This window comes from Globicephala melas, chromosome 1 (assembly GCF_963455315.2).
Source record: "Globicephala melas chromosome 1, mGloMel1.2, whole genome shotgun sequence".
NCBI classification, from domain to species: domain Eukaryota; kingdom Metazoa; phylum Chordata; class Mammalia; order Artiodactyla; family Delphinidae; genus Globicephala; species Globicephala melas.
This window is the reverse complement of record NC_083314.1, coordinates 75,728,887-75,756,020: the sequence shown is the minus strand read 5'-3', so window position 1 is coordinate 75,756,020 and position 27,134 is coordinate 75,728,887. Positions and strand designations below refer to the sequence as shown.

Sequence of the window (27,134 nt, the reverse complement as noted above, 5' to 3'; positions counted from 1 at the left end):
TCCTTTGAGGTTCCTATTTTTGCCTTATGAACTCCTGTCCAAAGGTGGAGGCGGACCATCCTAGCAACCCAGCCTTGCCAAATATTAACAATGTCACACCCTCCTTACCCGGGTTGTAATTTACCATGTAATGATGTTTTCCTGGACCTCTCTCTAGTTCTACTCTAGGTAGGTGTAATAATTTTTTTATTGTCGTAAAATATACTTAACATAAAAATGACCATTTTAGGGCTTCCCGGTGGCGCAGTGGTTGAGAGTCCGCCTGCTGATGCAGGGGACACGGGTTCGTGCCCCAGTCCGGGAAGATCCCACATGCCGTGGAGCGGCTGGGCCCGTGAGCCATGGCCGCTGAGCCTGCGCGTCCGGAGCCTGTGCTTCGCAACGGGAGAGGCCACAACACTGAGAGGCCCGCGTACAGCAAAAAAAAAAAAAAAAAAAAGACTATTTAAACCATTTTTTTAGTGTACAGCTAAGTGGCGTTAAGTGTATTCACACAGTTGTGCAACCATCACCACTACCCATTTCTAGAACTTTTAAAATCTTCTCAGAATGAAACGCTATACCCGTTAAACAATAGTTTCCTATCCTTCCCTCTCCCCAGTTCCTGACAACCACTATTCTACTCTCTGTCTCTGCTCTAGGTACCTCATGTAAGTGGAATCATAGAGTATTTTTTCATTTGTATCTGGTGTATTTCACTTAACACAGTGCCTTTAAGATTCATCCATGTGGTATCATGTGTCAGAATTTCCTTCCTTTTTAAGGCTGAATCATATTTCATTTTATGTATATACCACATGTTGTTTATCCATTCATCTGTTGATGGACACTTGGGTTGTTTCCACCTTTTGGCTGTTGTGAATAATGCTGCAATGAACATTGCTGTACAAGTTTGTTTGCCTCTCTGTTTTCTCTTGGGTATATATCTAGGAGGGGAATTGCTGGGTCATATAATAATTCTATGTTTAACATTTTGAGGAACCATCAAATTGCTTTCCCCAGCGACTGCACCATTTTACATTCTCACTAGCAATGTATGGGGATTCCAACTTCTCTGTATCCTCATCAGTGTTTGTTATTTTCAGGTTTTTTATTTTTTTGTTTTTACGATAGCCATATTACTAAGTGTAAAGTGGTATCTCATTATGGTTTTGATTTGCATTTCCCTAATGACTAATGGTATTGAGAATCTTTTCATGTGCTTATTGGCCATTTGTGTATTTTTTTTGGAGAAGTGTCTACTCAAGTCCTTTGTCCATTTTCTAATTGGGTTGTTTGTATTTTTGTTGTGGAGTTCTTTATATATGCTGGATATTAAACTCTTATCAGATGTATGATTTGCAAATATTTTCTCCCATTCTGTAGGGTTTTTTTTCACTCCTATGATAGTGTTCTTTGATATACAAAAGATCTTAATTTTGATGAAGTCCAATTTATCTATTTGTTGTTGTTGCTTATGCTTTTGGTGTCACATCTAAGAATCTATTGCCAAATCCAAGGTATGAAGGCTTACCCTTATGTTTTCTTCTAAGCCTTTCATAGTTTTAGCTTTTATATTTACCCATGATGGGTGGGTAAGCAGTGTTTTGTGTGTGTGTGTGTGTGTGTAAGCGTAAAGTTTCTAGTTTCTGCTGAGTCTTATCTTGCTTGAGCACTTAAAGCACTTTATATACTTTATATCACAGTGTTATCCTCATGTAACACTCGAGGGGAGATAGTCTCAAGGAAGTCAACTGAGGCTCAGATAAGTTAAATGATTTGCCTCAGTTAGACAACCTGTTAAGTGACCAAGCTGGTCCAGCTGGGTTTTTAGTAATGTGCCACTCAACCGCACAGGAAGATAATGAAAATTTAAGTGCGTAGTAAAGGTAACAGCTCGGAGCTAGGGTGCAGGGAATTCCCAAACTGTTACGCTTTCACCTCGGCTGCATCCATCCTCACCCCACCCTCCGCCCACTCCAGCTCCTCCTAGCTTCCGGCCCTGAGCGCAGCCCTTCCATTGGCTGTTGGTTACAGGACCTCATGCTCATACGAGGGGAAGCAGCCAATCAGTGTGGCTCGTCTCCGCCCAGCCAGCCAGCACTAGATCGCGTGGTCCTTGTCCCTCCTATGGCATGTCGGGAATTGTAGTCTAATGAAGCATTTCTACCTAGAGTGAAAGGAGATCGAGAACTACTGGTCCCAGGGAGCTGAGCGCCGAGCGGTCCGGCTTTTAGGAGTACCCAGCCAACAATCTGGAGCAGCAACTGGCGTCCAGGAACAGGTGAGAGAGGTCGAGGGCTGGCAGGGGTTAGAAACTCGGCCTTACCTCTGTAGCGATACTTTAAGGCACAGGAGGTCCAGTCTGTTGTGTTAGAGTTCCCCCGTTTTGGGGGTTGGTGGACCGACTGACACTGTGGATGTGCAGAAACTCCTGAACTCTGCCATGTGCTTTCCTGAAACCCCACAGGATAACTGCACCCTGCTTTGCTCTTCTGCTGCGAACCCTCCCCACCCACCCAGTGTTGCTCCGAGGCTGTCTGCGCAGTCCCAGTTCTGTGAGGCTCAGGACGCCCAGTCCCAGAGCCCCAGGCTACATGTCCATAGCACCCAGGGGTTCCGCCTTCACTTCTCTTCTTGAGGCATCTCAGAGCCTGCGCTCCCCTCTCCCCGCCTACCAGGGGAGACCTGTGTTCTAGATTTGGCGCTGACACTCCCCAGGTATCTTCCTATCTCCTAGAGCCTCAGTTTGACCTCCATAAAATAGGGTGATTTAAGGGTCCTCCCAGCCCCCAGTCCTGAGGTCCTTTACTCTGGACTCTTTTATCATGTGCTCCAGAACTTGGGGGAAGAAGTCAAGAGTGTAGCAATTCCAGAGGCTCCCTGGAAGAGGCGTTGACGGTTTCTCAACCGGATAAAGTTAGGTGGCATTAAGTTCTAGCCGTCTTATTTTAAGTGTGATCAGTTGAGTCTTGGTCACGCAGCCATACTTTTTGTTCCCTGCGTTTCTTTCTGTAAACGCCCTCAAGCTCAGCCCAGAAGAGAGTGGGCCATTCTGGGTATGGAGGTGAAAGTTTGGAGGGTGACCCGGGGAGCTGACAACGTGCATCTGCCTTTGGTGCTTGCTCCTGCAGGGAGTGCTTGATGCCCCCTCCCTAGGCCACCCCCCATGCTGCCCCTGTCCCGCTGGCTGAGATCTGTGGGGTTCTTCTTGCTGCCAGCCCCCTGCTGGGTACCCCGGGAGAGGTGGCTGGGTTCCCTACGGCAGCCCTCCCTGGTGCATGGGTGCCCAGTCCTGGGGGCCTGGCACAGTGCCCGCTGCTGGTGCCAAGCATGGACAGAGGAGCCTCGGTGAGTTTGGCGGGGTGAGGGGCCTTGGGGAGGGGAGCAGCTGATTAGGTTTCTGACTTGTCCTCCCTCTTGTCAGAGCATTTTACTCCTCCCTCAGAATGAATGGAGACCAGAAATTGGATGTTTATGCCCAAGAAAGGCAGGATTTCATCCAGCACTTCTCCCAGATTGTCAAGGTGCTGACTGAGGAGGACATTGGACACCCAGAGACAGGAGATGCTATTGCCCGACTCAAGGAGGTGAGGGGTTTACAACTTGAGAGGGTGAACCTTTGCACTCTCTGTGCATGTGTGGGATCCAGCTCTGGCTTTTGACAGGTATGGGAGCAGGCTTTTATCTGAGTGACTCTGGGTCCACTCTGGAGGGGCTGGGGCCTGGGCAGATATATTTAGTCAGCCGATCAATCCTGCCTTGTGGTTCTGCTGAGCCAGCCAGACTGCTTTGTATGGGGGTGGAGGGCCTTGAACCTGGTAAGTCTTTAGTTTTGTTGAGAAAGGGAATTAGGTGTCCAGAAATCATTAAGGTGCTACCTTGTCAGGGACCTGGGAGGAAGCAGTCTGAAGTGGGCCTGAGTGAAGCTAGTGTATCATCAGAAACCCCTGCTCTAGAACAGGAGCTATTGCTGGGATACTTAAGTTGCCTAATTCTTTTTTTCTTTTGGAGTATCTAGTAATTCTTTTTGTAAATGCTGTCTCATTTGTCTGAGGGGAACTAAGGAAAAGGATGTCTGTCTACACTGGGATGGAGATTAAAAGGGAAGTCTTCCCAGTGAATTAGATCTGGTTGACAGCAGGGCAGCAGAAGGCACAATGAGAAGCCCCAGCAGGAGGGGATGCCATTGGAGGAGTGGGGCGTGGGTTCCCCAACCTCGGTCCCCTCCAAGTTGTCCTCTGGCCAACTCTGTGGGTAGGGGGCTTGCCTTTAATAAAGTGAAAGAGGCTTTTCATTTGCAGATAGGTTGAACTGTGGGTTGGAGGAGGTGGCTGAGAAAGGAGGAATGGGCTGTGAAGGGGAAGTTAGGAGAATTGGGGACGGGGTGAAGGAGAGACGTGAGCACGCCAGCCATTCCCATAGTGAAGCCACTAGGTGGTGTTTCTGGGGGCTCTGAGGAGCTCCAGTTCTTTATGTCTCAGCGCAGAAAGAATTCAGCAAGAGGCAAAGTGATAGAAAATAAGTGATTTATTAGCATAGAATGCTTGTGAGGCTTACAAGCCGGTGGGTGAGAGGGTGCCACACCCCAAGAACTTTGTGGGCTACAGTTTTATAATCAAAGGAAAAGTGGGGAGGAGGACAAAACCACCTTCTTCCTCATTCTTGAGTAGATGTCATGCTTTCATCATCACCTCCTCCTCCGGGTTGGGCAGGGGAGTTTTCTTGTCCCTACATGTTTAAGCCAGGACTGTCGTGTCGCTATGGAACAATTATTTCAGGTCTTAGTACAATGAGGGTCTTTCACACTGAAATGTCGCCTTTCCATAAATTTTTTTGTGTGTGTGCAGAGAGCATGTTCTCGGGGTCATTAACTTACTGAACTCACTGGGCAGGATGTGAGTCTCATGCCACCATTATTTTATTGTTTTGGGGCATATCTTGTGCTCTGTTGCATGGTTTTGTTGCTAAGCAGGCCTGCTTGGTTTTGTGGTTAAGCGAACCTGCTTTCTTCAGTGATCATTAACTTACAGGGGTCTCCCATACTTTTTTTCTTTACTTACAGTCCCCTAGTGGGATTAACTATTTAATCACCTACGTTGTCCTTTTACTCTGTCCCTATCAGTAGCACGTACAGAGTTTTCGCCCAGTTCAAGCCCTATCCTGGGGGTTTGGGAGCAGATTTTAATCTCCTGTATGGAGCCTTTAAGTGTACTGAAGAAGGCAATGCAGAGAGAGCCTGGGGACTGGAGAACTTCTAGCTGTGCTCCAGGATTTGGGAAGAAGCCAAGAGAATAGCAATTCCAGAGGCTGCCTGAAGGAGGGGTTGGGGTTGAGGAGGATAAAGTTAGGTCTCGTGGTTGGAAGTGGGAAAGGGCAAGGAGAACTCTCAGAATAGCTGCTCTGTAGACCCTGATGCCTTGTCGCTCTGCCCTTGCCCCTAGGTCCTGGAGTACAATGCCATCGGAGGCAAGTACCATCGGGGTTTGACAGTGCTGGTAGCGTTCCGGGAGCTGGTGGAGCCCAGGAAGCAGGATGCTGAAAGTCTCCGGCGGGCCCTGACCGTGGGCTGGTGTGTGGAACTGGTAAGAGGGAGGGGGAGGGGCAGGAGAAGACGAGGTTTACTAGAGTGGGGGTACTCTGGGTAGGATGGGGTGGGGCAAGGAGGGATGGGCCTGAGACTTGGTTTCTTGGTTGGTTGTGTTTCTGTGCCTCTAGTGTGCTGCAGCCAGACTTAGTGAATTACTCCAAGGGTTAACAAATGTGGGGAAACTCTTTTGCCAGTGGGTACACATTTCACCTGTAGACCTGCTGTGGGCCAGGGCCTTGGAACTGGCCATAAAGTTGTCAACTCTTTCCTCTGAGCAGGGGACAGCCGCAGAAGTAAGGTAGTTCTTCTAGAACGTTGTTCTGTGGCAAAGATTGAAAACTGGAAGCCCATTGGTAGTTTTCGAAAATATTTTAAAATTAAGTTCCCTAAATCTAACAAAGAAGAGATTTCACATAAAACACCAGATTTCTAGCATTACTTGGAAAATTGCTAGATCTGGGTCCAGAGTCCCATGTAGCAACAGTTGGCTGAAGTTGAATTGAGGCCACTTTCCCAAGACAGGACATGTGTGGGTCTGTCTTTATCTTGCTCCAATCCCCACATCTTCCTGTCTCCAAGCTCACTTGGCCCTTGAAGGTGTATGGTTTGCTGGCCTGGCCTAAAGTCTTCATTAGCGACAGGGGGACCAGGTTCTGGGGGCGGCGGTGCCAGGCCCTGAGGAGGGGGCCAGTGAGCCCAGGAGGGAAGACGCTCAGGGCTTGGCGAATGACGGGTGATTCTGGCCTGCGGAGAGGAGCAGCTGGCCCGAGGGAGGACGTGACGAGCTGAGTCGGCCACACCGCATTCTCTGTATGAGCAGGTCAAGTGGAGCTGTCTGTCCTGCAGGTGTTGGAAATTCCAATCTGGAGCCTGTAAGAGAGATGGGGCTGGAGAATAGGGATTTGCCTCCAAGGAGGTAGAAGGACGATGGCCTCACTGTGGACGGGGCCCCTGGTGAAGGGCCCCTGGTGCCCTTCTAGGGATCTGGAGGGGCTGAGGAGCCCATAAACACAGAGGGCGGGCAAGGAGGGAAGGGCAGGAGGAGAGGGGCAGAGCTGTGGGGCGGAGGGAGGCGAGAGTACGAAGGGCCAACAGCTCACCTGGTAGAATCGGTTGCTGTTAACCTCAGCTGCACTGGGTGCATCTGGGGGTGTTTTTTTCTTTTGGCCGTGCCACGCGGCTTGCGTGATCTTAGTTCCTGACCACGGATTGACCCCTGGGCCCTGGCAGTGAAAGCCCTGAGTCCTAACCACTGGATGACCAGGAAACTCCCATGTTTTCTTTTTTTAAAAAATTAATTAATGAATTAATTTTTGGCCGCTTTGAGTCTTCCTTGCTGCGCGCGGGCTTTCTCTAGTTGCAGCGAGCGGGGGCTGCTCTTCGTTGTGGTGCGGGGGCTTCTCATTGCGGTGGCTTCTCTTGTTGCAGAGCACGGGCTCTAGGCGCACGGGCTTCAGTAGTTGTGGCACGTGGGCTCATGGGCTCACGTAGTTGTGGCTCACAGGCTCTAGAGCACAGGCTCAGTAGTTGTGGCGCACGGGCTTAGTTCCTCCGCAGCATGTGGGATCTTCCTGGACCAGGGCTCGAACCTGCGTGCCCTGCATTGGCAGGCGGATTCTTAACCACTGCGTCACCAGGGAAGTCCCCCCCACCGCGCCCCGTGTTTTCTTAAACGCAGCTGTACTTCTGTCACTTCCCCAAGATTCCATTTGAGCTGTCCACCATTGTTTTGGATGATTTTTGTTATAATTTCTGCTTCTATCTTCCTTTCACTTCTGCCTCATCTCCTTCAATCTCTTACTTTTCTATTTCAGCATTTACTTCCTAAAAATGAGGACATTTGCCTATGTAACCACAATACTGTTATCACATCTTTGTCTGGGCTGCTACAACAAAATATCACAGGCTGGGTAACTTATAAACAACAGAAGTTTATATCTCACAGCTCTGAAGGCTGGGAGGTCCAAGATCAAGGCACCAGCACGGTCGGCTGAGGGCTTTCTTCCTGGTTCATAGCCAGCATCTCCTTGCTATGTCCTCAGGTGGAAGGGGCAAGGGAGCTCTGTAGGGTCTCTTTCATAACGGCACTAATCCCTTTCACGAGGCTTCCATTCTCATAACCTAAGCACCTCCCAAAGGGTCCACCTTCTAATACCATCATCTTTGAAGGTTAGGGTTTCAACATACGAATTTTGGTGGAGGGCACATCCAGATCATAGCAACATCCAAGATATTTAACATTGGTACTAAAATATTATCTAATGTATATTCCATATTTAAATACTTGTAAATCCCCCCCAGTTGTCCACTATAGTTTTTTTTTTTTTTTTTTTTTAACATCCAGGATCCAAGCAGGAGTAATGTATCGCATTTGGTAGTTTTTCTCCAGTGTTTAGAATACTTCCTCTATCACAGTTGACTTTTTAAAGTCCAGGCCAATTATTTGGTAGAGTATCTCACAATCCAGTCTGCTTAATATCATGAGGAAATAATCAGGGTAAACATTTTGGTAAGGATGCTACGTAGGTAATGTGGTATATTTCCCGTTACTTCCCACTATAGTACATACCTGGGAAGATGACTAAAAAAACGCAACCCAGTACTGTGGTACCATCCCTATAGATTTAAAGTTCTCCTAACAAATAGAAAGTGCAGTTGGGGGGCAGAGAAGATTGAGGGAGGCCACAGAATGAACGCCCTTTGGAGACAATCTTGGTTGAGTGGTGCTGGTTGAAACCAGATGGCCCTTGTAATCACTCAGGGGAGGCAGTGGACCTGTGGCTTCAGGGGAACAATGTCACTCCAAATAAACACATCATAAATAAAACGTGTGCCCCCGGTGTGGAAAACCCAGGTCCCACCCCAGGGCGAAGTCAGAGGTCAAGGTGCACAGGGACCTCGCCTGAAACAAGAGCAGCGATCGCCGTAACCCTTTCTCTGCCCACACGTGAGCTGGTGGGTGGTGTTGGGCACTTCCTCTGAGCGATGCAGATCCACTAGAGCACATACAGGGATCAGGGTGGGGTGAAGATTTCAAAACTATATCTTCGGGGAATTCCTGGTGGTCCAGTGGTTAGGACTCGGCGCTTTCACTGCTGAGGGCCCAGGTTCAGTCCCTGGTCAGGGAACTAAGATCCCGCAAGCCGTGTGGTGCAGCCAAAAAAACCCAGAAAAAACAAAAACCACGTCTTCAAAAGCTGTTTGAAGGAGCCGGAATGTGTAGCCTGACTGCAAGAATTATCCTGGGGGACGTTACAGTGCTTCATTCTCTCATTTATTTCTTAGACAAACACTTATGACACACCCACTCTGGGACCATGCTGTGCTGGGCTCTGGGAGTGCCAGGGGGACAAACACATTGCCCTGCCTCCAAGGAGTTCACAGTCCTGTGGGGAACCAGCACGTTTGGGTACCTTCAAGTAGGCTGGCACTCAGAAGAGGAAGCCCTTTGATGATGTTTAAGACCCATGGGTGAAAGTTACCGGAAGTCAGACTTGAGTTCCATCCTATTAGACCTGCGCTCCCTAACGAGCTCCCTGAGGTGGGGTTTTGTTCCTGGTCACTGGAGTAGGTAAGCAGAGTGCCGGGGAGGACACAGGAACAGGCTTTTTTGTTCCACAAGTCATGTAAAGTCAAATTGCATGAAGAAATCTTACTTGAAGCATTCACTGAAGTTTTTCGCAAGAGAGTCCAGTATATGAAGATGTTTCATCATCTCCCTGATAACCAGGGATTGTCTAGGGCTGCTTGTCTGGAGATGTCAGAGATCTGTTGTGTCTCTTACTTTGAAAACAAGGGAGTTTTTGTCCCTTTTTATAGGTGGGAAGCCTGAGCCAGAGAAGTCATGTAACTTTCCAAAGTCCCACAGCACAGACGAAAAGTCCTTGGTGGACTTCCCTGGTGGTTCAGTGGTTAAGACTCCGCGCTCCCAGTGCAGGGGCACGGGTTCAGTCCCTGGTTGGCAAACTAAGATACCACATGCCACATAGTGTGGCAAAAAAAAAAAAAAAAAAAAAAGTCCTCGGCCTCCTCATCCTGACCTTCCTTACCAGCTCAGTGATTCTCAAAAGCAGCAGCTCTGTTGCTGGCAGAAGGAACAGTAATAAGGAGCCCTGGGGCTCTTATTCCACTTTTCGTTCTAGCTCCAAGCCTTCTTCGTGGTGTCAGACGACATCATGGATTCATCCCTCACCCGACGGGGCCAGATCTGCTGGTATCAGAAGGTAAAGTGGGCGGGAAGGTAGCGGTGGGCATGGGAACAGGCCACGGGGAGATGGTCACGTGGAGCCTGTGGAGGTGTTCAGAGTTACAGGTTCTTGGTATGAGTCTAGGCCAAAGACTGATTGCTTGTTTTTCTGTGTCTTTGACAGCCAGGCATAGGTTTGGATGCAATCAATGACGCTTTCCTTCTGGAAGCATGTGTCTACCGCCTGCTGAAGTTCTACTGCCGGGAGCAGCCCTATTATATGAACCTGATTGAGCTCTTCCTGCAGGTGTGCTGCAGACCAGGGCTCAGTGCCCAGAGGCTGCCCACAGTAGCCTTGGCCTCTGTAGGACATTCTCGTCTAGCTTGTTTCGGGACACAGGAGATACCTCGGTTTGCCTGGATGGGGAAGTAATTGAGGAAGGGAATTGGGGAGGGTGGTGGTGGCGAGAGGGGCTTCTGTGTCTCTGTGACTGAGGAGTCGTAAGGGATGGTGTGTGTGACTGGATGGGCCTTGAGTCTTGGGCCCCTCTCTCCCTCCTGCTGTCTTTCTGACTGCCCAGGTGTCAACTGGTATGGGATGTAGGGCCCAAGATTTCAGGGTTCTCCAGCCCTGGAGAAAGCCCAGGTCATGGGCCATTTTCCTCTTCCTTAGAGTTCTTATCAGACTGAGATCGGACAGACCCTGGACCTCATCACGGCCCCCCAGGGCAATGTAGATCTTGGCAGATTCACTGAAAAGAGGTGAGGGACAATGGGAACCATATCTGGACAGTGAGGGAGGGCTGGGGCGGGGGCATTATCCTTCTGAGGAGTTTATCTTCTCCCTGTGCTCAGGTACAAATCTATTGTCAAGTACAAGACAGCTTTCTACTCCTTTTACCTTCCTGTAGCTGCTGCTATGTATATGGTGAGTGAGCCTCCCCACCCTCGCTGCCTTGCCCAGGTGGGCTTTTGGATAGGAGGCCACAGGGCAGACAACTTTGGACAGTCTGGTGCCCCCACTGAATGGCTGTGTGATCCTGAGCAAGTTACTTAATCTCTCTGAGTCTGTTTCCTCAGCTGTAAGATGAGGATAAAAATCCCCACCCATGGAACTATTGTGAAAATTAACTGAGTGGTTAATATGAATGTGGATGGCCCATCAAGGGGGAACAATAAATCCTCCATCTGAGTACGGATAGGAGTGGGGAGGATATAATTCAGGCTGAGAGGGAGGAGACTGGATTCGGAGGTGGTCAGTGGGATTAACTGTCTGTGCTGACCTTCTCCAAGTTTCCTTTTTATCCTGAAAGAATTTGGAAATGGCGAAAAGATTAGGAAGAAGGATCAGTGACTCAGGGACTGAGCCTTGTGAGAGAAGAGATAGTCTGAGGGCCTCCAGAATGGACTCACCTCTGCCATGACTCACAGGAAGACCCAGCTAAAATAAGTGGGATGGGGGCTGGGCCATCAGTCAGGATTTCCTAGATCAGGGAAGCCAGGGATGTCTGAAAGGAGAGGACAGAAGATTTGGGGGCTGCACTGGGGCAAGACCTCGTGGAATGAAGCGGCCACAGGAAGATGAAGGTATCTCTGGTGTATGGCTTGTTAATCCCCTTTTCACTGTAGGCGGGCATTGATGGGGAGAAGGAGCATGCCAATGCCAAGAAGATCCTGCTGGAGATGGGAGAGTTCTTTCAGATTCAGGTAGGAAGGCATGAGGCACTGGCAGAGAAAAGGCTCCAACTTTCCTCTTTCCCTGCCTTGGAGCCTCTTCATTCCTCCTTTTCTGCACCTGCCCCCACCCAGGATGATTACCTTGATCTCTTTGGGGATCCCAGTGTGACGGGCAAGATCGGCACTGACATCCAGGACAACAAGTGCAGCTGGCTGGTGGTTCAGTGTCTGCAACGGGCCTCTCCGGAACAGCGCCAGATCCTGCAGGTGCCTGAGAGAGGGCTGTGGATCCCTGAGCTGCTGAAAAAGGGGATAGAGCAGTGGTTCTTCAGTGAGGGTGATTTTGACCCCCCAGAGGACGTTTGGCAGTGTCAGGAGACATTTTTTTTTGTCATAACTTGGTGTGTGTGCATGCGTCACAGGTACTTCTAGTGGGTAGAGGCCAGAGATGCTGCCCAACATCTTACAATGCATACAGTAGCTTTCCACACAAAGTATTATCCAGCCCAAAATTTCAAATGTGCCAAGGGTTGGGAAACCCTGGACTAGAGGAAACTGAGGCCTGAGCCACTATCTGAGCATTTGGGATGGGGATGGGGAGGGGGAGGTTCAAGATCTTAGATACTAAGAGACACTTGAAACTGGAGGCAGGGATGGAGTGAATGGCATTGGAGATGTTCTGGAATATCTGGATGGGGGAAGGAGAGGGGACCTGGAGGTGCTGGGGGGAGATTAATAAGCCCATTTTCCTGCCTCCAATCCTTCAGGAGAACTATGGGCAGAAGGAGGCCGAGAAGGTGGCCCGGGTAAAGGCGCTATACGAGGAGATGAATCTTCGGGCTGTGTTCACGCAGTACGAGGAACACAGTTACAGCCACATTATGGGTCTCATTGAGCAGTATGCTGCGCCCCTGCCCCCAGCCATCTTCTTGGGGCTAGCAAACAAGATCTACAAGCGGAAAAAGTGACTTAGAGACTGTGAAGGTGGAGGGGGAGGCTCTCAATAAATTGTTGTCTAACCTGTGGTTCTTCTGTTCCTGCTTGTGCCAGCCAGGGGCGCAGCTCTGTCTAGAATGGGCAGGGTGGGGGGCAGTTGCATGGAAGCGAGGACCTCGGGCCTTGGCTTCAGGACCCTCTTGGGACTGAAAGCTTAGGCTGCATCAAAAGCCATTGAGCCGGGCCTGGGTGGGTGACACAGGCGAGACGTCAAGCGCTGGGGGCTGGGTCTGAGCCACGCCACGCCCATGCGTGAAGGGGCGCGGCTGCGCAGCGCTGGCGCCGGTTGTCCCAGCTCCCCTCCCCTCCAGTCTGTGCAGGCCGGGCGGGGACCCGAGCTGCGAAGGAGCAGACGCTGGAGCGGTTGCAGGAGGACCCTGGTGAGGATGGCTCGTCCTGTGGGTGTGGATGGACGGGTTGGGGCATGCGGGGTGGGGCAAGAGAGGTTAGCGGTAAAAAATGAATAGAGAAGGGGTGGGGTGGTAGCTGGATGATAGAGACAAATGGGGAGAGAATGGATAGATAGACGCGCTGGTTTTCGGAGCAGGGTGAACGTGCACCGTGGCTGGAGGCCGGAGCTCGGGGTCTGTGCCGGCTGGCCTAACTGCCAGGCGGAGTTGACATGATGACGGCTGCTCCGTCCTTTCCCCCACGCCCGCCCCTTTCCTGCATCAACCAGCCAAACGAGCCTCCCCACCACCCAATTTCAGAGCATCTGGGCGGGGCGTCCCTTGACCCCTTCCCCTGGGAGTGAGGGGCAGGCTGGGGAGCAGAGCCAGATTGCAGCAGAGAGGACCCGGAGTCCATTCTGGGCCCCATTCTTTTCCAAGCCCCTGCACCTCCAAGGAGATCGAGAGCGCAGCCGCATTCTCTGACCCTCCCCGCCCCATTCCTGGGGGGTTACATTCGACTCCACCTGCAAACACTGCAGCGGAAACTAATGGCCAGTCGATGTCTATTTGCATCTCATTTAAATATTGTCCAAGGCGCCTTTCCAGGCCTGCCCCAGCCGTCAGTCACCTCCGTGTCCTTCCCGCGGCCCGCTCCCTCACTGGCTGGGTTTCACCATCCCTGTCTTCTAGGGCTGCATCTGCGGTTGCCAGGTAGGTGGATGTGAGAGGCCTGCTCCTCATTCTCTAGAGGCCATCCCGTCGCCGCTGGCACCATGCTGTCCCCTCAGAGGGCTTTACTCTGCAACCTCAACCACATCCACCTCCAGCATGTCTCTCTGGGCCTGCACTTGTCCCGCCGTCCGGAGCTTCGGGAGGGGCCCTTGAGCACATCCCCTCCCCCAGGTGACACTGGGGGCAAGGAGAGCCGGGGCCCCTGCAGCGGGACCTTGGTGGACGCCAATTCCAACAGCCCAGCCGTTCCCTGCCGATGTTGCCAGGAGCATGGGCCAGGCCTAGAAAACCGGCAGGACCCAGCACAGGACGAAGAGGGGGCTGCCTCTCCCTCAGACCCGGGTTGCTCCTCCTCTCTCAGCTCCTGCTCAGATCTTAGCCCTGATGAGTCCCCCATCTCGGTCTACTCCAGGGACCTCCCTGGCAATGAGGATGTCCACCCTCAGCCCAGCATCATTCCTCTGGAGCAAGGCTCCTCACTGGCTTCTGCAGGTCCAGGCGCCTGCTCCCCAGACAGCTTTTGTTGCTCTCCTGATTCCTGCTCTGAAGCTTCCTCTCCACCTGGCTCTGGCCTGGACTCCAACTGCAATGCCCTGACCACCTGCCAGGACCTGCCTTCCCCAGGACTAGAGGAAGAGGATGAGGCTGAGGAGCAGGACCTCCCTACCTCTGACCTCCTAGAGGCTGATGATGGGAAAATCGATGCTGGGAAAACCGAACCCAGTTGGAAAATCAACCCCATTTGGAAAATTGACAAAGAGAAAACTGAAGCTGGCTGGAAAATCACTGAGAACAATAACTCTGATTGGAAAGTCAATGGGAATATTAACTCTAGCTGGAAAACTGAACCTGGAAAATTCGACTCCGGTTGGAAGACCAATACAGGAATAACTGATACGGGCTCCAAAACAGATGCAGGGAAAACTGATGGGGAATGGAGAAGTGACGTCAGCAAGGAGCCGGTGCCCCACCGGACAATCACGTCCTTCCACGAGCTGGCCCAGAAGCGCAAGCGGGGCCCAGGGCTGCCCCTCGTGCCGCAGGCCAAGAAAGACCGCAGTGACTGGCTCATCGTCTTCTCGCCAGACACCGAGCTGCCCCCCACGGGGTCGCTCGGTGTCTCCCCGGCGCCTCCCCGGGAAGTCACCACCTTCAAGGAACTCAGGTCCCGAAGCCGGGCCCCGCCCCCGCCAGTCCCGCCCCGAGACCCCCCAGCTGGCTGGTCCTTGGTCCCGCCCCGGCCCCCACCTCCACCCGTCCCTCCACGGAGGAAGAAGAACCGACCTGGGCTGCAGCCCATAGCAGAGGGGCAGCCCGAAGAGGGCAGGGCAGGGAGCCCAGCTGCTGGTGAGGAGGCCCCAGCCGCAAAGGAGCCGGAGGAACCAGGCCCGCAGGCCGGCGTTGAGGGTAAGAGGCCACAGGAGGTAGCGAGAGGAGGGCTGGGCTTTGGCCTCGCCCACACCTCCAAAGCTTCCAACCCGACCCCCTGTCTCCCCTCCATTCTGTGTCACCCATCCTTCCCGTCCCCTTCTACCAGGGAGCGCTCCGGGAAAGGGAAACGGGGTGGGTCCTTGGGTTACGGGACTAACTCTTTGCTCCCTCTTTCTCCCGCCCCTCCTTGCCTGGCTGCCCATCCCGCTGGCCTCCTTCCCCTCCGCACCTGCCCCGCCAATCCTGCCTGCAGCCAGTCCCCTCCCGCTCCCTCGGCCTCTGGTTTTCCGGTTCTCGGCTGACGGGCGCCCCCTGTTGGAGGGTGGGGGCGCGGCCGCAGCTGGGTCTCTGCTCCTGGCGCCTCTGGCCGGCTGGCCCGGCTGGCCCGGCGCTGGGCTGCGGCTACTGGGGGCGCCGAGTCCCCCAGAGGAGCAGCTGCTGCCTGTCCGCCTGTCCCCGGTGGGGGCCTATTCGCCTCCGGCTAGGGGGGACCTGCCTTGCCTGGCCAGCCCTGAGCTGGCACTGCTGCTGTCCCCGCTCTTTCCCAGAAGTAGCACCTTCCCCGCCGCGGCTTCCCCACTCCGCCAGGTACCCGCCCCCCCGCTGCCACGGCCACCTCGTCCGCCGAAGGCCCCTCGCTGGACCAGGAGCCCACCGCCTCCTCCCAGGCTACGTAAGAAGGACCCGGGCCAGCCCCGCGGGCCACGCCTCAGGCGGGGCTGCCCCGCCCACTCCAAAGCCCCACCCATCCTCGCCCAGACCTATTCTGGGTCCTGCCCTTCAACCTGGGCAGATTCTAAGTTCATTGGTACTGGGGAGTCTGGCCCTGCTGGCTCCCTGTACTGGGCAAAGGTTGCTGCTTTTTCCGCTTCGTGGCCCGGCCACTCTCCCTCGAGGCCCGGGCATAGTGGATACGGGCTTAGCAGGCTTTCATGCGTTTAAGGGAGTCCCAGCAAGTCCATTGGTAAGGACCTTGGGTCACACCCTCTGTGGAATTCTCTGGCCAGTGCAGTTCGAGCCTGATCCCCACCTTGCTCGGGAAGGGTAAAGGGTGAAGTTCGCTGAGCTCATTGGCTGAGGGGGTTCTGGTCACTCCTTCTCCATGGGGCCAGCCCCACGTGGGCTGCAGCGGGCACCCTCCTCCGAGATGCTGGCGCAGGACCCCGGTTTCCCCTTTCCGGCGCCTTCCAGCCTCCCAATCCTTGGGTCTCCTCTCCCCCTGTCTCTCCTCCCTTTCCCGTCTGTCTGTCTTTCCATTGGTCCAGGCTCCCCACGTGCTCCTTGGGTCCCTGCAGACCTGACAAGGGCCCCAGGCGGCGGGCACAATGCTGCCCCTCCCTTCCCTCGCCCTGTCATCTCCCGCCTTACAGGCCTCTGCCTGGCAGGCGGGAGGTGAGCGCGGCTGCCCCACGTCGGGACTTCCGGGATCGAGGAGCTGGGCCGTGAGGAAGGGAAATAGGAACCGGGAAGTGGGGAGCAGGATGGCAGTGCTGAGATATGTGCAGGATTTCACTCTGGGAGCCCGGGTCGAGCTGCCGTATGCTCCACCCAGCCCTGTGCTCCCTTTCCCAAGACTTCAAGGGCAGGGATGCTGCAGACCCGCGGGAGATGACCCGTGTGGAAGCCTGGAGTCCTTGAGGTAACTTCTGGTGTCACTGCGTTCTTCCCTTACCCCAGTCCGTAGTTCCTGGTCGTTCACCGGCGTCCCCGGGGACCAGCGACTGTGGATGGCAGAAGCCCAGAGTGGGACTGGCCAGCTGCAGGAGCAGAAAAAAGGTAGGACACCCTGACTTCCGACCCTTGGTTTGGGAATCAACTTCCCCTCGCTTAGGCCCTCCTCTCTCAGGGTCAAATTGTGTAAACCGGGCTCTCCAAGTCCCTTGGGGTTTGCCTAGGGAGAGACAGGGGGCTTTGACGCTTCTTCCCTTCCCTGGCCCCCACCCAGGTCTCCTGATAGCTGTCAGCGCTTCAGTGGATAAAATCATCTCGCACTTTGGGGCCGCCCGGAACTTAGTGCAGAAGGTGAAGGTGCCTGTGGGAAGGGCGTTGGGGTTGAGGAGGTGAATGTAGCTCTGAGGTGCAGGAGCAATCGGCGGGGAGAAGGCTGGAGGTATCTCTGGACCCATGCCCATTGCACTGCCTCCAGGCCCAGTTGGGGGATAGCCGTCTGAGCCCAGATGTGGGGCACCTTGTGCTGACCACCCTTTGTCCGGCCCTCCATGCCCTGGTGGCCGACGGGCTGAAGCCTTTCCGGAAAGACCTCATCACTGGGCAGCGCCGGAGCAGCCCCTGGAGCGTGGTGGAGGCGTCTGTGAAGCCAGGTGAAGGGGGAGGAGTGTGGGGCTGGGCGGGCGGGGGCAGGGACTGGGGCAGGGACTGGGCCTAGCTGACTGCGCCCTGTGTCCTCAGGCTCCAGCGCCCGTTCCCTCGGAACCCTGTATGGCCAGGTCAGCCGTCTGGCCCTGCTAAGAAGCAGCCGTAGCCGCTTCCATGCCTTCATCCTGGGCCTCCTCAAGTGAGTGGCCTTCTTTCTGGCATCCCTCCCATGGCCTGGAGATGGCAGGAGTGTCATGGGTGGGACACATGGTGGGTGCCCCATGTCCCCAGAGAAGGCCTTCCCTCTTCCAGTCTCATCTCCCATCCTCCACCCACAGGGGGCTGGAGTCCTCCACCTCCTTGAACTTCTGTTCCCTCCTCTCTCCCCCAGCACTAAGCAGTTGGAGCTGTGGTTTTCCAGTCTCCAGGAAGATGCAGGTCAGAGGCTCAGATGGGAGAGGATGGGGGTGCTAGGCTGGGGCCGGTGGGGGAAGGGATCTCTTCTGTTGGTTCCCCCTGGTGCCAGATCTTACTACTCTCTTGCTTAAAACTCTTTCAAGGAGTCTTATTGTCCATAGGAGGAACGACCCAAATCCTCACCGTAACCTCCAAAGTCTTGGTTATCTGGCCTCTGCCGCCTTCTGCTCGCTGCCTTCAGGTCTGGGGCTTTCCCTGGTCCTGTGACAGTCTTCCTTTCCTGTTCTTCCTGCCCCAGGGCCCTATTTTTACTATCCCTCCACCTAGAATAGGGCTTCCTGCCCCTCCTGCCTCCTCATTAACTTTCATTCATCCTTCGGGTCCTTCTTCAGCGAGGCTCTACCCCCAACCTCAAACTAGGCTAACTCGCCCCCATTCCGCACCCCGCTCGCCCATTTTGCTCCCATGGCCCTCAAGTCCTCCTTTTCGTTATAGATTTGTCACCACACGTTCTACGTGTGTCTCCCTCTCTAGGCCGTGGTTCCACACAGGCGGGGATGTGGCAGCTCTGCACCCCTCCGTGTCCCCCTCTCTCTGCCCCAGTGCCCAGCATAGTAAGAGGCCTGGGAGGATGTTCGCCGATTGGTGGGCTGATGCTCTGGACTAGGCCCAGAGCAGGGGCTGATGTTAGCCTGCTCTTTCCCAGGCCTGCTGTCCCTTCTGTACCTGCCCACCGGCTTCTTCTCCCTGGCCCAGGGCGGCTGCCCCTCCTTGTCCACGGAGCTGCTGCTCCTGCTGCAGCCGTTGTCGGTGCTCACCTTCCACCTGGACCTGCTTTTTGAGCACCACCACCACCTGCCCCTGGGCCTGCCTCAGGCCCCTGACCCCCCAGGCTCGCCTCCAGCCCTGCAGCAGACTGTGCAAGCCATGCTGCACTGGGGGGGTCGGCTGGCCCAGAGCCTCCGGGGGGCTTCTGGGGAGACCCCTCCAGGCCCTTCGGCCCCCTCAAGCCCTCCTACCCCAGGCAGCTGGTGGGAGCAGCTGACCCAGGCTTCCCGGGTCTACGCCTCTGGCGGCACCGAGGGCTTCCCTCTTCCCCGATGGGGATCGAGGCATCACAGGACTGCAACTGAGGTCGCACAGGAGAGGTCCCTGCCCACAGAGGAAGCTGCACCAGGCAGAGGCGTATGGCTGGGGAGACTGTTTGGAGTGCCTGGGGGCCTCACAGAAACTGAGAGTGGAGCCCCAAAGTCCAGGTAATGGGGTTCCTGGTCCTCTCCATGACTTCTGATCTCCTCTCAGAGCCCTCAGTCACCCCAATTTGTTTTTTTTTTTTTTTTGGCCGTGCCACACAGGTTGTGGGATCTTAGTTCTTGGACCAGGGATTGAGAACCTGGGCCCCAGCAGTGAAAGCGCCGAGTCCTAACCACTGGACCAGGGAATTCCCTCAGTCACCCCAATTTGAAACTCAGTAGGGATCCTTTAGGTCAGAGGTTAACAGTCTGGCTTTTCTACAGCCCTGAAGTAAAAATGGTTATATTCTTAAGTCGTTAAGTTTTAACAGTTATGTAAATACCTGCGTAATATTGTCCATTTTGCCTCTTGGCCCTCAAAGCCAAGAATACTTTCTGGCCCTTTAGAAAAAAAGAAAAAGTTCGCCAACTCCTGCTCTAGGTTTTGACCATTGGTAGCTCTTTAATGGCTTCAGGTACTCTCTAGTGACCCTCTGGATCTAAGCCTGCTGGTTCCATAGGTCCCTTTGTAGTTTTTGGTGTTGTAGACGTTCGTTGTCACCTCCCTAGTCACCCTAAAGGTAACTGTCCCACAACTGCCACTCTGCCGTCAGCAGTGACCAATCCTGACCTCTTTTGAACCACAGTTGCGTCCCTCAGCCTCTTCCTCCCTCCAAGTCCTGGGTACTTGGGTTCTTTTTATGGAGGTGGGTTGACCTCTGTGACCCTGCATCCTTTCCTCCAGGAGACCATCCAGCTGGCTGCCCCCGACAGTGAGTGTGTTGGCTCTGGTGAAGCGGGGGGCACCTCCCGAGACTCCCTCTTCTCCTAAGGAACTTGAGGTCTCGGCACCCAGCACAGCGCAGACCCACAGGTAAGGAGGGTCGGGGAGAAAGTGGTGTGCGTGTTATACCTATGTGTTTTTCTGTCTTCACAGAGTGGATGGGAGGCGGTGTAAACGGCCTTGGGCTGTAAAGTCAGTGCTTGGTTTGCGTTGCATCTTTGCTATTTATTATTGGTGTGACACTAATTTCTCTGAACCTTAGTTTCTTTCTCTGTAAAAAGAGGATAATTTATACTTTTGTTATGGTTGTCATGAAGACTAAACGTGCTTTTATTCAATATAAAAGCATTTGGCACACAGAAGGTGCCCAGTTAGTGGTAACTTTTATTATGTTATGTGTATACGAATGCACACGTGTGTCCACTGGGGCACTGTTCTTCTCTTTAGAGGGGTCTTCTAATTTGGTATGAGGGGCTGCGTTGACTTTAGGGTCTGGCTTCGGTTCTCTCAATCCATTGAATTAGGCTTCTTGATTTTCCATTCGATTACTTTTCAGGTACTTACTATGTGCTTAGCATTATGCTGGGGGAGGGAATGCAAAGGAAAACTTGTTGGAGTCCCTGCCCACAAGGAGCTTGTATTCCAGTGGGGATACCAGTGAATAAACGAGCATTTACAATTCTGTGTGGGAAAGACTCTAGGAAAGGAAGACTGAGTCCTTTGGAGCCATAGAGACAGGGCTTCTTCCCCAGGTCTGGGGACTCAGAGAAGGCCTAGTGATGGTGCGGGTGTGCATCTGAAGGAACAGGATGCAAAGGTGGAGAAGCCCAGGTGTGGTAAGTGAGGAACTATGAGTACATGATTAGTTGTGGCTGGAGTGGAGGATGCTGGCAGTGGTGTTAGGGAGGTTGATGGCTTCAGTAGGCCAGCTAAGAAATCTGGACATCACTCCAAGGCAGTGGGAGCCATTGAAGGGTCTGAAGTCTGGTGACAACAGGCTTGCTAGTTTTAAGTTTTAGACTTAAACAGCTCTGACTGCTGTTTGGAGAATGGAGCTGGACAGGGTTGTCAAGGTTCAGGCACACCAGTTAGATCATATACCAATGGTCCAGAGAAAGAGTAGAGAGGCCTAAATGAGGACAATGGCAGTGGGGTTGAAGAGAAAGATATATAAAGTGGTGGGAGATACAAACATCAAACAGGTTTTGGTGATCGACTGGATATAAAGACTGAGACAGCCTGGTTTTTGCCAGGAGCAACTGGGTGGAAGGTGATGCCATTTACCACTATAGGGGACACAAGGGGACTGGTTTGGAGGGTTAAGATGAGTCATTTTGTTTGCATATGTTGAATTTGAAGCACCAGAGAAGTGCAAATTGCATCAAATAAGCAGCTAAAGAGTGGGTTTGGAGCTCAGGAGAGGGCTGGGGGCCCAAATAGAATCAACATGTGGTCCCCATGTCTCTTCCAGAGCCCAACTGATGTTTACTGAGCTGAACCAACAGGGACATACCATACAGTGGGAAGGTGAGGCTAGGGACAGCTGGGCACCCCTGCCTCACTTCATCCCAGCATCTCCCTCTGGCTCCTTATAGGGCAGTCCGAGCTCTCTGTGACCACAATGCTGCAGGACCTGACCAGCTGAGCTTCCGGCATGGGGAAGTGCTGCATGTCATCGCGACTGTGGATGAGGACTGGCTCCGCTGTGGGAAGGATGGAGTGGAGGGGCTGGTGCCTGTGGGGTACACCTCTCTTGTTCTCTAGGCCTAGGACCTTTTCCTTTCCTGCACCTCTCTCCCTCCTGTCACCTGGGAATGGAATGGCCTGTGAGCTCTCCCCCATGTAAACTGATCATCCCCGAAGTACTTTCCCTGTCTACAAAATGACACTTTCCTCCCACATCCATTTCTGCTAACATGTAAAATAAACTTTCCTCCTTCCCTCCCATACCCATCTATAAGGTGAAATCTGCTCTTCTTCCAGATGTATAAAAAGGCATTTCCCTCCATGCAATCTCTTTCCTCTTTCCAACCCGCAGTAGGGAATAGCTCCCTATCTGCAAAATGCAAATCTCGCCCCCCTCTATCTTTTTCATCTGTAAGTAGACTGTGGCAGTGCAGTGTATGCCTCAGTTTCCAAGACTAGAAGGGCCTCTAGGCTTCTTCCTGTGTATGGAAACTTTACCCACTTCACCCATCCCATGTTGCCTGTATTTATGATATACTCATGCTGTACTAGGTGCTGAAGTCTGGACACCCCTGGCGGGTGGGCCTGTGGTGTCGGTCTGCCTTCTTCTTCCTTTGTCCCAATAAAGAGTGGGAGTTGAACGTGTCTGTCACTGTCGGTTTCAGGACATAGGCTAGGGGGGAGGGGAGGGAGGCCATATTATGGGGCGCCCAAGGGAGATGCTTCCTTCCTAGCCCAGGTCTAGTTCTTTCTGTTCCCTTAGGAATGATGAAGTAGTCCCCAATTGGTGCCTGACTTGCAGGAAGTGCCTCTCTAGCCTGAGACTTGATATCTTTGCTTGGTGAGACTGATATGGTAGGAGCCTGAGGAGATATGGGAGAGATGGGAAGACTTAGTCCATGAAATTGTACTTATCAGACTATCTGAGGTGATGGGAAGGATTAAAAGGTTTTAAGAAGGGACACATTTTTTTCTATTTAATATCACCATTCTGTGGTGCTATAATTTTAGGAAGCATAATAACTTAACATCTATTACTTTGTTAGGAGTTAATGAGTTTCAGGCCTTTGAAATGAGAATAGCTAAATGCTCTAGAGCTTGGAGGATGGGGCTGGAAATCACTATAAATGATTGCCTAGAGGAGAATCACTAAAAGGTTAGAAAAATAGAAAGCTATAATTATAACCAGGCAACAGGAAAGTTAGGGAGAAGCTGAGAACTATGAGGTGAAACAGAGGAAAGAAATTTTAAGTTTTCCTTCATCTTTGGGAACTTGGTTAAGAGCACAATGGGCTGGTGTTAGGAGAAAGGACTTGAGGAAATAAAAATCTTAGATCTGAAGCTTTGGAAATACTCAGGGGCAGGGTTGGTTAGAATCAGATGTCTCATACTTTTGCCATTTTCTAAGATTTAATGCTCCCCATTCCTGGCCAATTTATGTTATTCATCTGCTCCTTGCTTTAATTTTGCTTTTTGTGTTTGGCAGCCCTCTCAGTTTTGGACCTTAGTTTGCGTTTCAGGTGTTTTCTAGGGTGATGTTTTTCAAACTGGATTCTGAGAGCCTCTGGGAATTCATAGTTATATTCTTAAGAGCGGGAGTACTCAAGTTTATGATGCGTCTTCAATTGCAAATTACTCCTGCAAAAAGAAGTTCTGTTTTTATAAAGTTTTAATTTATAAAAGAGTAGATATAAAAGATGACTTTGGGACCAATATTTCTTAAAGTGAGATCTACAGAGTAATCTTTGTGGGGGGGCATGATTCTAAAGTTTTAGAAATCCTTTACTGATATAGAGCTTTAATTTCCTGTGATTCAACCTGCCCTCTCCTTTTCCTGACTCCTATCCCTATGTGCCTGGTTTTATAGTGGGTAATCCTCAAAAGTGGGAGGAGTCATAGAACAATACTGTCAGAGCATCAGTGAGATATGGTGATATTGGCAGTTGGAGCCTAATGGTTCTCAGGTAACAGAACAGGGGACCTCCTTGCAGGACATCTTGAGATAGGACAAACACTGATATGAAATTAGTTTTGTACTATTATCATTACATATTATCTAGAATAGAACAGCTGTAAGTAGGTATTAAAGGGATATTAAAGGTTAAAAAATTAAAGATTAAAAAAACTACTAATGTATTGTTTTTGCAGCCATGAATAGACTGTTGTGTGATAGTGGGACGAACCCCAAGTTCTTGTAGGAGTGGAGATTGAGCTCTTGCAGTCAACTGTCTTGATGCTTCCGAGCAACTATAGTCTAGCTGACTCAAACCCTAAATGTCTGACTCCTGTCTGGGGCAAGATTTTGTTAGGTCTTTCGGTTGTTGGCAGGAATGGATTTATCTTCCTTAGTAGGATCATGCTTTGGCTATTTCTGACACTTTCCTATTTGCAGATGAACATAAAGATTTTGGAGTTCTGGCTCCAACACTAGTTACTAGGTGATCTTTGGCAAGTTATACTTAACCTTCCAGAGCTTCAGTTTTTGCTTCTACAAAAATGGGTATAGTAACTACAGAGGGCTATTATGAGGATTAATTAGCTACAAGATCTTGGGTGAGTTACTTAACCTCTCTGTTGCTTCAGTTTCCTCATCTATAAAATTTGGTTTTGGTACCAACCAAAAAGGCTGTTGTGAAGACTAAATAAATGAATACGTGTAAATTGCTTACAGTGGAAATGGTCTAACATAGTGGCCTAGAAAATGTAGCATAAACTTATGATGTCTATGTGTCACAAGCGGTAGAGGTGTAGAAGATTATTATGTTGATTGGCTAGGCTGGTCCCAGACCAAAAAGATTGTAATATTGAGGAAATGGCTTTATCTGATAGTCAACAGCAGTTAGCGTGCCCACGTGGGGCCCAGGATGCTGATGATGTGGTTTTAAACAGATCTCTTTGGAAACACGATGGAGAAGATCCTGAAAGACAACTGGAGGATAGGAAGAGGAAAAAAATAGCAAGCTCATCACTCTGTAGTTAGGAAAAGTTTTTTCCATTTAATACTAGACTTTCAAGGATTGAGATGCAAGCTTTTTATGCAATTACATCCAATGTTAAAATTGGTAATACATAATTTACAAAGATTAACATCAAAACAATCATCTATTTAGATATGCTTTTGTAAAAAGGAAATATATTAGCAGCATTTATATTTTCCGCAATCACACAGCCTACAGACATGCAGACTAACTCTGTATCTATTTGCAGTGATGTAGTGCTTTGCCCCGCATTTCAAACACCAAAACCCGCCTGGCAGCTAGGGGGTTCTTTTTATTCGTTATTATAAAACAACCGAAAAATAAAAAAAGGCATTAATTTCTACACCAGTAAGAAAAAACAAGTTTTTGCACTTACCTAACATTTGATTGTCTAAAAAACATTTCAGTTTTTAGTCTTTCAACAAAAGAAAGATAAAATGACAGAGCGTAGTGTCTTTTGCTTCTGTTCTCGCATTTTACAAAGTTTTTTTTTCTTTTTTCGTCTTTTTTAAAATTTTAGCGTTTAACACTATTAAAGGAAATATTGAATTTTAATCTCTTTCTTGTCATTTTCCTGCTTTGACTAAAAGGAGACCCCCAAAGTGCCCCTATTCCCACCTCCCTCCCACCCGGCTCCCTGCAATGAAAACCAAAAGAAACCACTCAAACGGGCTTGGACATGCGATTTTCCCAGCTCCACACGTGAGTATCTTATACCCAGGTCTCTTAGTAATGTACAGTGCTTCTCTACAGTAAGAAAATACTCCAAACTATTTTCTTAATTCTCTTTTTTCTTTAATAAAATATTTATTCTGCTTTTTCTCTGCTCAAGGGGGATCTTTGGCATCCCCTGTCTCTTTTGTTTTTTTTGTTTTTTCCTCAAGATTGACACAGAAAGGAGAAAAAGAAAGATTCAATGGAATGGAAGGTGGTCAATGTTTCTACCTAAACAAGTCAGAGCGTCGTCATCATAAGAGGAAATGTACAATTAGGAGAGCATTGGTCCAATATTAGAAAAAAGTAATGGGAAAATGTTTAACTATTGTATTGCTTACTAATCACGCAGCAGATATATATATATATATATACATACATATATATATACACACACAACTTGGCACATTTAAAAACCATCTTTTCTCTTATAAGAACACCTAAAACGTATATGCATATGTCTGTCTGAAAAGACAACAAAGCAAAGCTTTTTAAATTTTATTTTTAAAGAGACAGTATTATCTGGTAACTTCTGGTCAAGAGAATGGGAAGGAAGGTGACACCCTGGATATCCCTCCTGAAGATGAAGTCATCAGGAAGGTGGAGGAAAGATGGAACTAGGGGTGGGGAGAATACACTGTCTCTTTAAGAGATGGACATTGAAAACTGTACAAGTAAAACAAGAAGTAGTGTTTTCAATTGATAATCTACACTCACAACAAATACTCTGATAGGTGAATACTGCTCAACAGTTTATGTAGTGACTTTTGTTGGGGGGTGGTTAGAGTTCATTTTTATGTAGGTTTTAAAATGATTTTTCTTTGAAATGAATCTCCATTCGCACAGCACAGCAGACACACAAGAACCATAGCGCATAAACAGCACGTGTGCTGGCGGGGGCCTGGGCTTCTCATTAGAAAAAAATATGTTCGGCAGGTTATGAAGGTTAAAACAAAAATAGTTACAATAAGTACTGTGCCCTTCTGACCCCATGGGGGCCTTCCCTATTCCATGATTCCATTTGGGGGAGTAGAGGTAGGGAGGGGGCAGCAGTTACAAGTGCTTTGAGTTGTCAACTCACATTTTACTTTGACCTGGTTGGGCAAAAGAGGAGAGAGAAACTTTTCCTAGTCAGGGATTTGGAACAAGGCCCAGCTACTGTTTCTGTTTTACGTCTCGGGTAGCTCTTGGAGCCTATAGAGAACAGACAGGGTAGGGGTGGGGATCCTGGCCCTATCCCTTTGGAGTTTGAGTTATACCTGGGTATAGGAAGCAGCTTCTTAGCAATGCCTACAGGATCAGAGGATGACACAGAAAAACCCAAGCTGTGGGGAGGGTCAAGTGCTGTAAAGTACCAAAAGATTCTGGTCATCCCCAATGTGCTCTGCCCTCCACCCTACATTATTAACCCTCAGGGTGAAGCAATGGAGAGGAAAACAAGTTAAACTGAACTGTTTAGACAGATCCCCTTCCTCTTCCTCTCCACTAGCTCCAAGGTTTACTAAGTACCTAATGTCAATGACATGGCCCCATTCCCCTTGCTGGACGGACCCTTCCCACCCCTGTCTACACTCAGAGAACAGGAGGCAGGACTGTTAGCTCCACTGGATCCCAGATGCTTGAGGTTCTCATTCTTTGAGGTTCACTTCCGAAAGCTGTTTTCTGGGATAAACAAAGTACGCCTTCGAAGTTTCCTGCCTGATCCTTCCTCCAGCAAGTAGGTCACATCGATGGCTGAAAACAGAACCAAGGAGGCTCATCAAATACTACCCTCCCAACTCCTTATTCCAGATTTGAGCTCTCAGGAGATCACAGGAATTCAATGGTTCCATTTCTGACCTATAAGCAATTTAGGCCTTCTCCAGCCCCAAATGAAATAAGCTGTTCTCCAGGGAGGAGATCCTCTCACCTCCCAGTTTCATTCCCAAGATATAACTAAACACGGGTCCATGAAAGAACTGTATCATTTTTTTGGCCATGCTGTGCAGCATGTGGGATTTTAGTTCCCCGACCAGGGATCGAAC

General features: G+C 50.7%; 3 protein-coding genes and 1 pseudogene across 9 annotated transcripts in view; 2 read left to right on the top strand and 2 right to left on the bottom strand.

The window, feature by feature from the left end:
- Window positions 1–2,138: 2,138 nt before the first annotated feature.
- FDPS (farnesyl diphosphate synthase) lies at window positions 2,139–12,468 on the top strand. 3 transcript variants are annotated; one of them, XM_060298484.2, is made up of 10 exons: window positions 2,139–2,263; window positions 3,428–3,569; window positions 5,424–5,564; window positions 9,712–9,792; window positions 9,940–10,062; window positions 10,429–10,517; window positions 10,611–10,683; window positions 11,385–11,462; window positions 11,565–11,699; window positions 12,200–12,468. In XM_060298484.2, exons 2-10 carry the CDS (start codon window positions 3,429–3,431, stop codon window positions 12,398–12,400), a joined length of 1,062 nt encoding a protein of 353 aa, XP_060154467.1. In that variant the 5' UTR covers window positions 2,139–2,263; window position 3,428; the 3' UTR covers window positions 12,401–12,468. The 3 variants fall into 3 exon arrangements, with proteins under 3 accessions (XP_060154467.1, XP_030698059.1, XP_030698058.1); XM_030842199.3 differs by having other exon boundaries at window positions 2,160–2,263; window positions 3,407–3,569; XM_030842198.3 differs by lacking the exon at window positions 2,139–2,263 and adding an exon at window positions 2,272–3,330 and having other exon boundaries at window positions 3,407–3,569.
- Window positions 12,469–12,582: 114 nt separating this feature from the next.
- LOC132594530 (putative uncharacterized protein RUSC1-AS1) lies at window positions 12,583–13,985 on the bottom strand (annotated as a pseudogene).
- RUSC1 (RUN and SH3 domain containing 1) lies at window positions 12,599–26,512 on the top strand. 4 transcript variants are annotated; one of them, XM_030842185.3, is made up of 11 exons: window positions 12,599–12,808; window positions 13,511–14,959; window positions 15,237–15,656; window positions 16,661–16,759; window positions 16,929–17,011; window positions 17,130–17,304; window positions 17,393–17,498; window positions 17,691–17,737; window positions 18,423–18,972; window positions 19,694–19,822; window positions 21,328–26,512. In XM_030842185.3, the coding sequence occupies exons 2-11, from the start codon at window positions 13,594–13,596 to the stop codon at window positions 21,494–21,496; spliced, it is 3,144 nt and encodes a 1,047-aa protein (XP_030698045.1). In that variant the 5' UTR covers window positions 12,599–12,808; window positions 13,511–13,593; the 3' UTR covers window positions 21,497–26,512. The 4 variants fall into 4 exon arrangements, with proteins under 4 accessions (XP_030698045.1, XP_030698046.1, XP_060154444.1 ...); XM_030842186.3 differs by having other exon boundaries at window positions 12,604–12,808; window positions 16,929–17,005; XM_060298461.2 differs by lacking the exon at window positions 15,237–15,656 and having other exon boundaries at window positions 12,616–12,808.
- Window positions 24,390–27,134, bottom strand: part of ASH1L (ASH1 like histone lysine methyltransferase) — a 204,352-nt gene continuing 201,607 nt past the window's right edge. For both annotated transcript variants that reach the window (XM_030842181.2, XM_060298439.2), the window contains one exon: window positions 24,390–26,844. In XM_030842181.2, the coding sequence (XP_030698041.1) occupies window positions 26,753–26,844 (92 nt within the window). In that variant the 3' untranslated portion in view covers window positions 24,390–26,752. The remainder of the gene's footprint in view (window positions 26,845–27,134) is intronic.

Bases quoted from the DNA above. Each gene is read 5' to 3' on its own strand.
- FDPS (XM_030842198.3), top strand. From the start codon at position 3,149: ATGCTGCCCCTGTCCCGCTGGCTGAGATCTGTGGGGTTCTTCTTGCTG. The intron at 3,331-3,406 runs GTGAGTTTGGCG...CCCTCTTGTCAG, and splicing joins GCATGGACAGAGGAGCCTCG to AGCATTTTACTCCTCCCTCA. The intron at 10,684-11,384 runs GTGAGTGAGCCT...TTTTCACTGTAG, and splicing joins TAGCTGCTGCTATGTATATG to GCGGGCATTGATGGGGAGAA.
- RUSC1 (XM_030842185.3), top strand. From the start codon at position 13,594: ATGCTGTCCCCTCAGAGGGCTTTACTCTGCAACCTCAACCACATCCAC. The intron at 17,012-17,129 runs GTGCCTGTGGGA...CACTGCCTCCAG, and splicing joins ACTTAGTGCAGAAGGTGAAG to GCCCAGTTGGGGGATAGCCG. The intron at 17,305-17,392 runs GTGAAGGGGGAG...CTGTGTCCTCAG, and splicing joins GGAGGCGTCTGTGAAGCCAG to GCTCCAGCGCCCGTTCCCTC.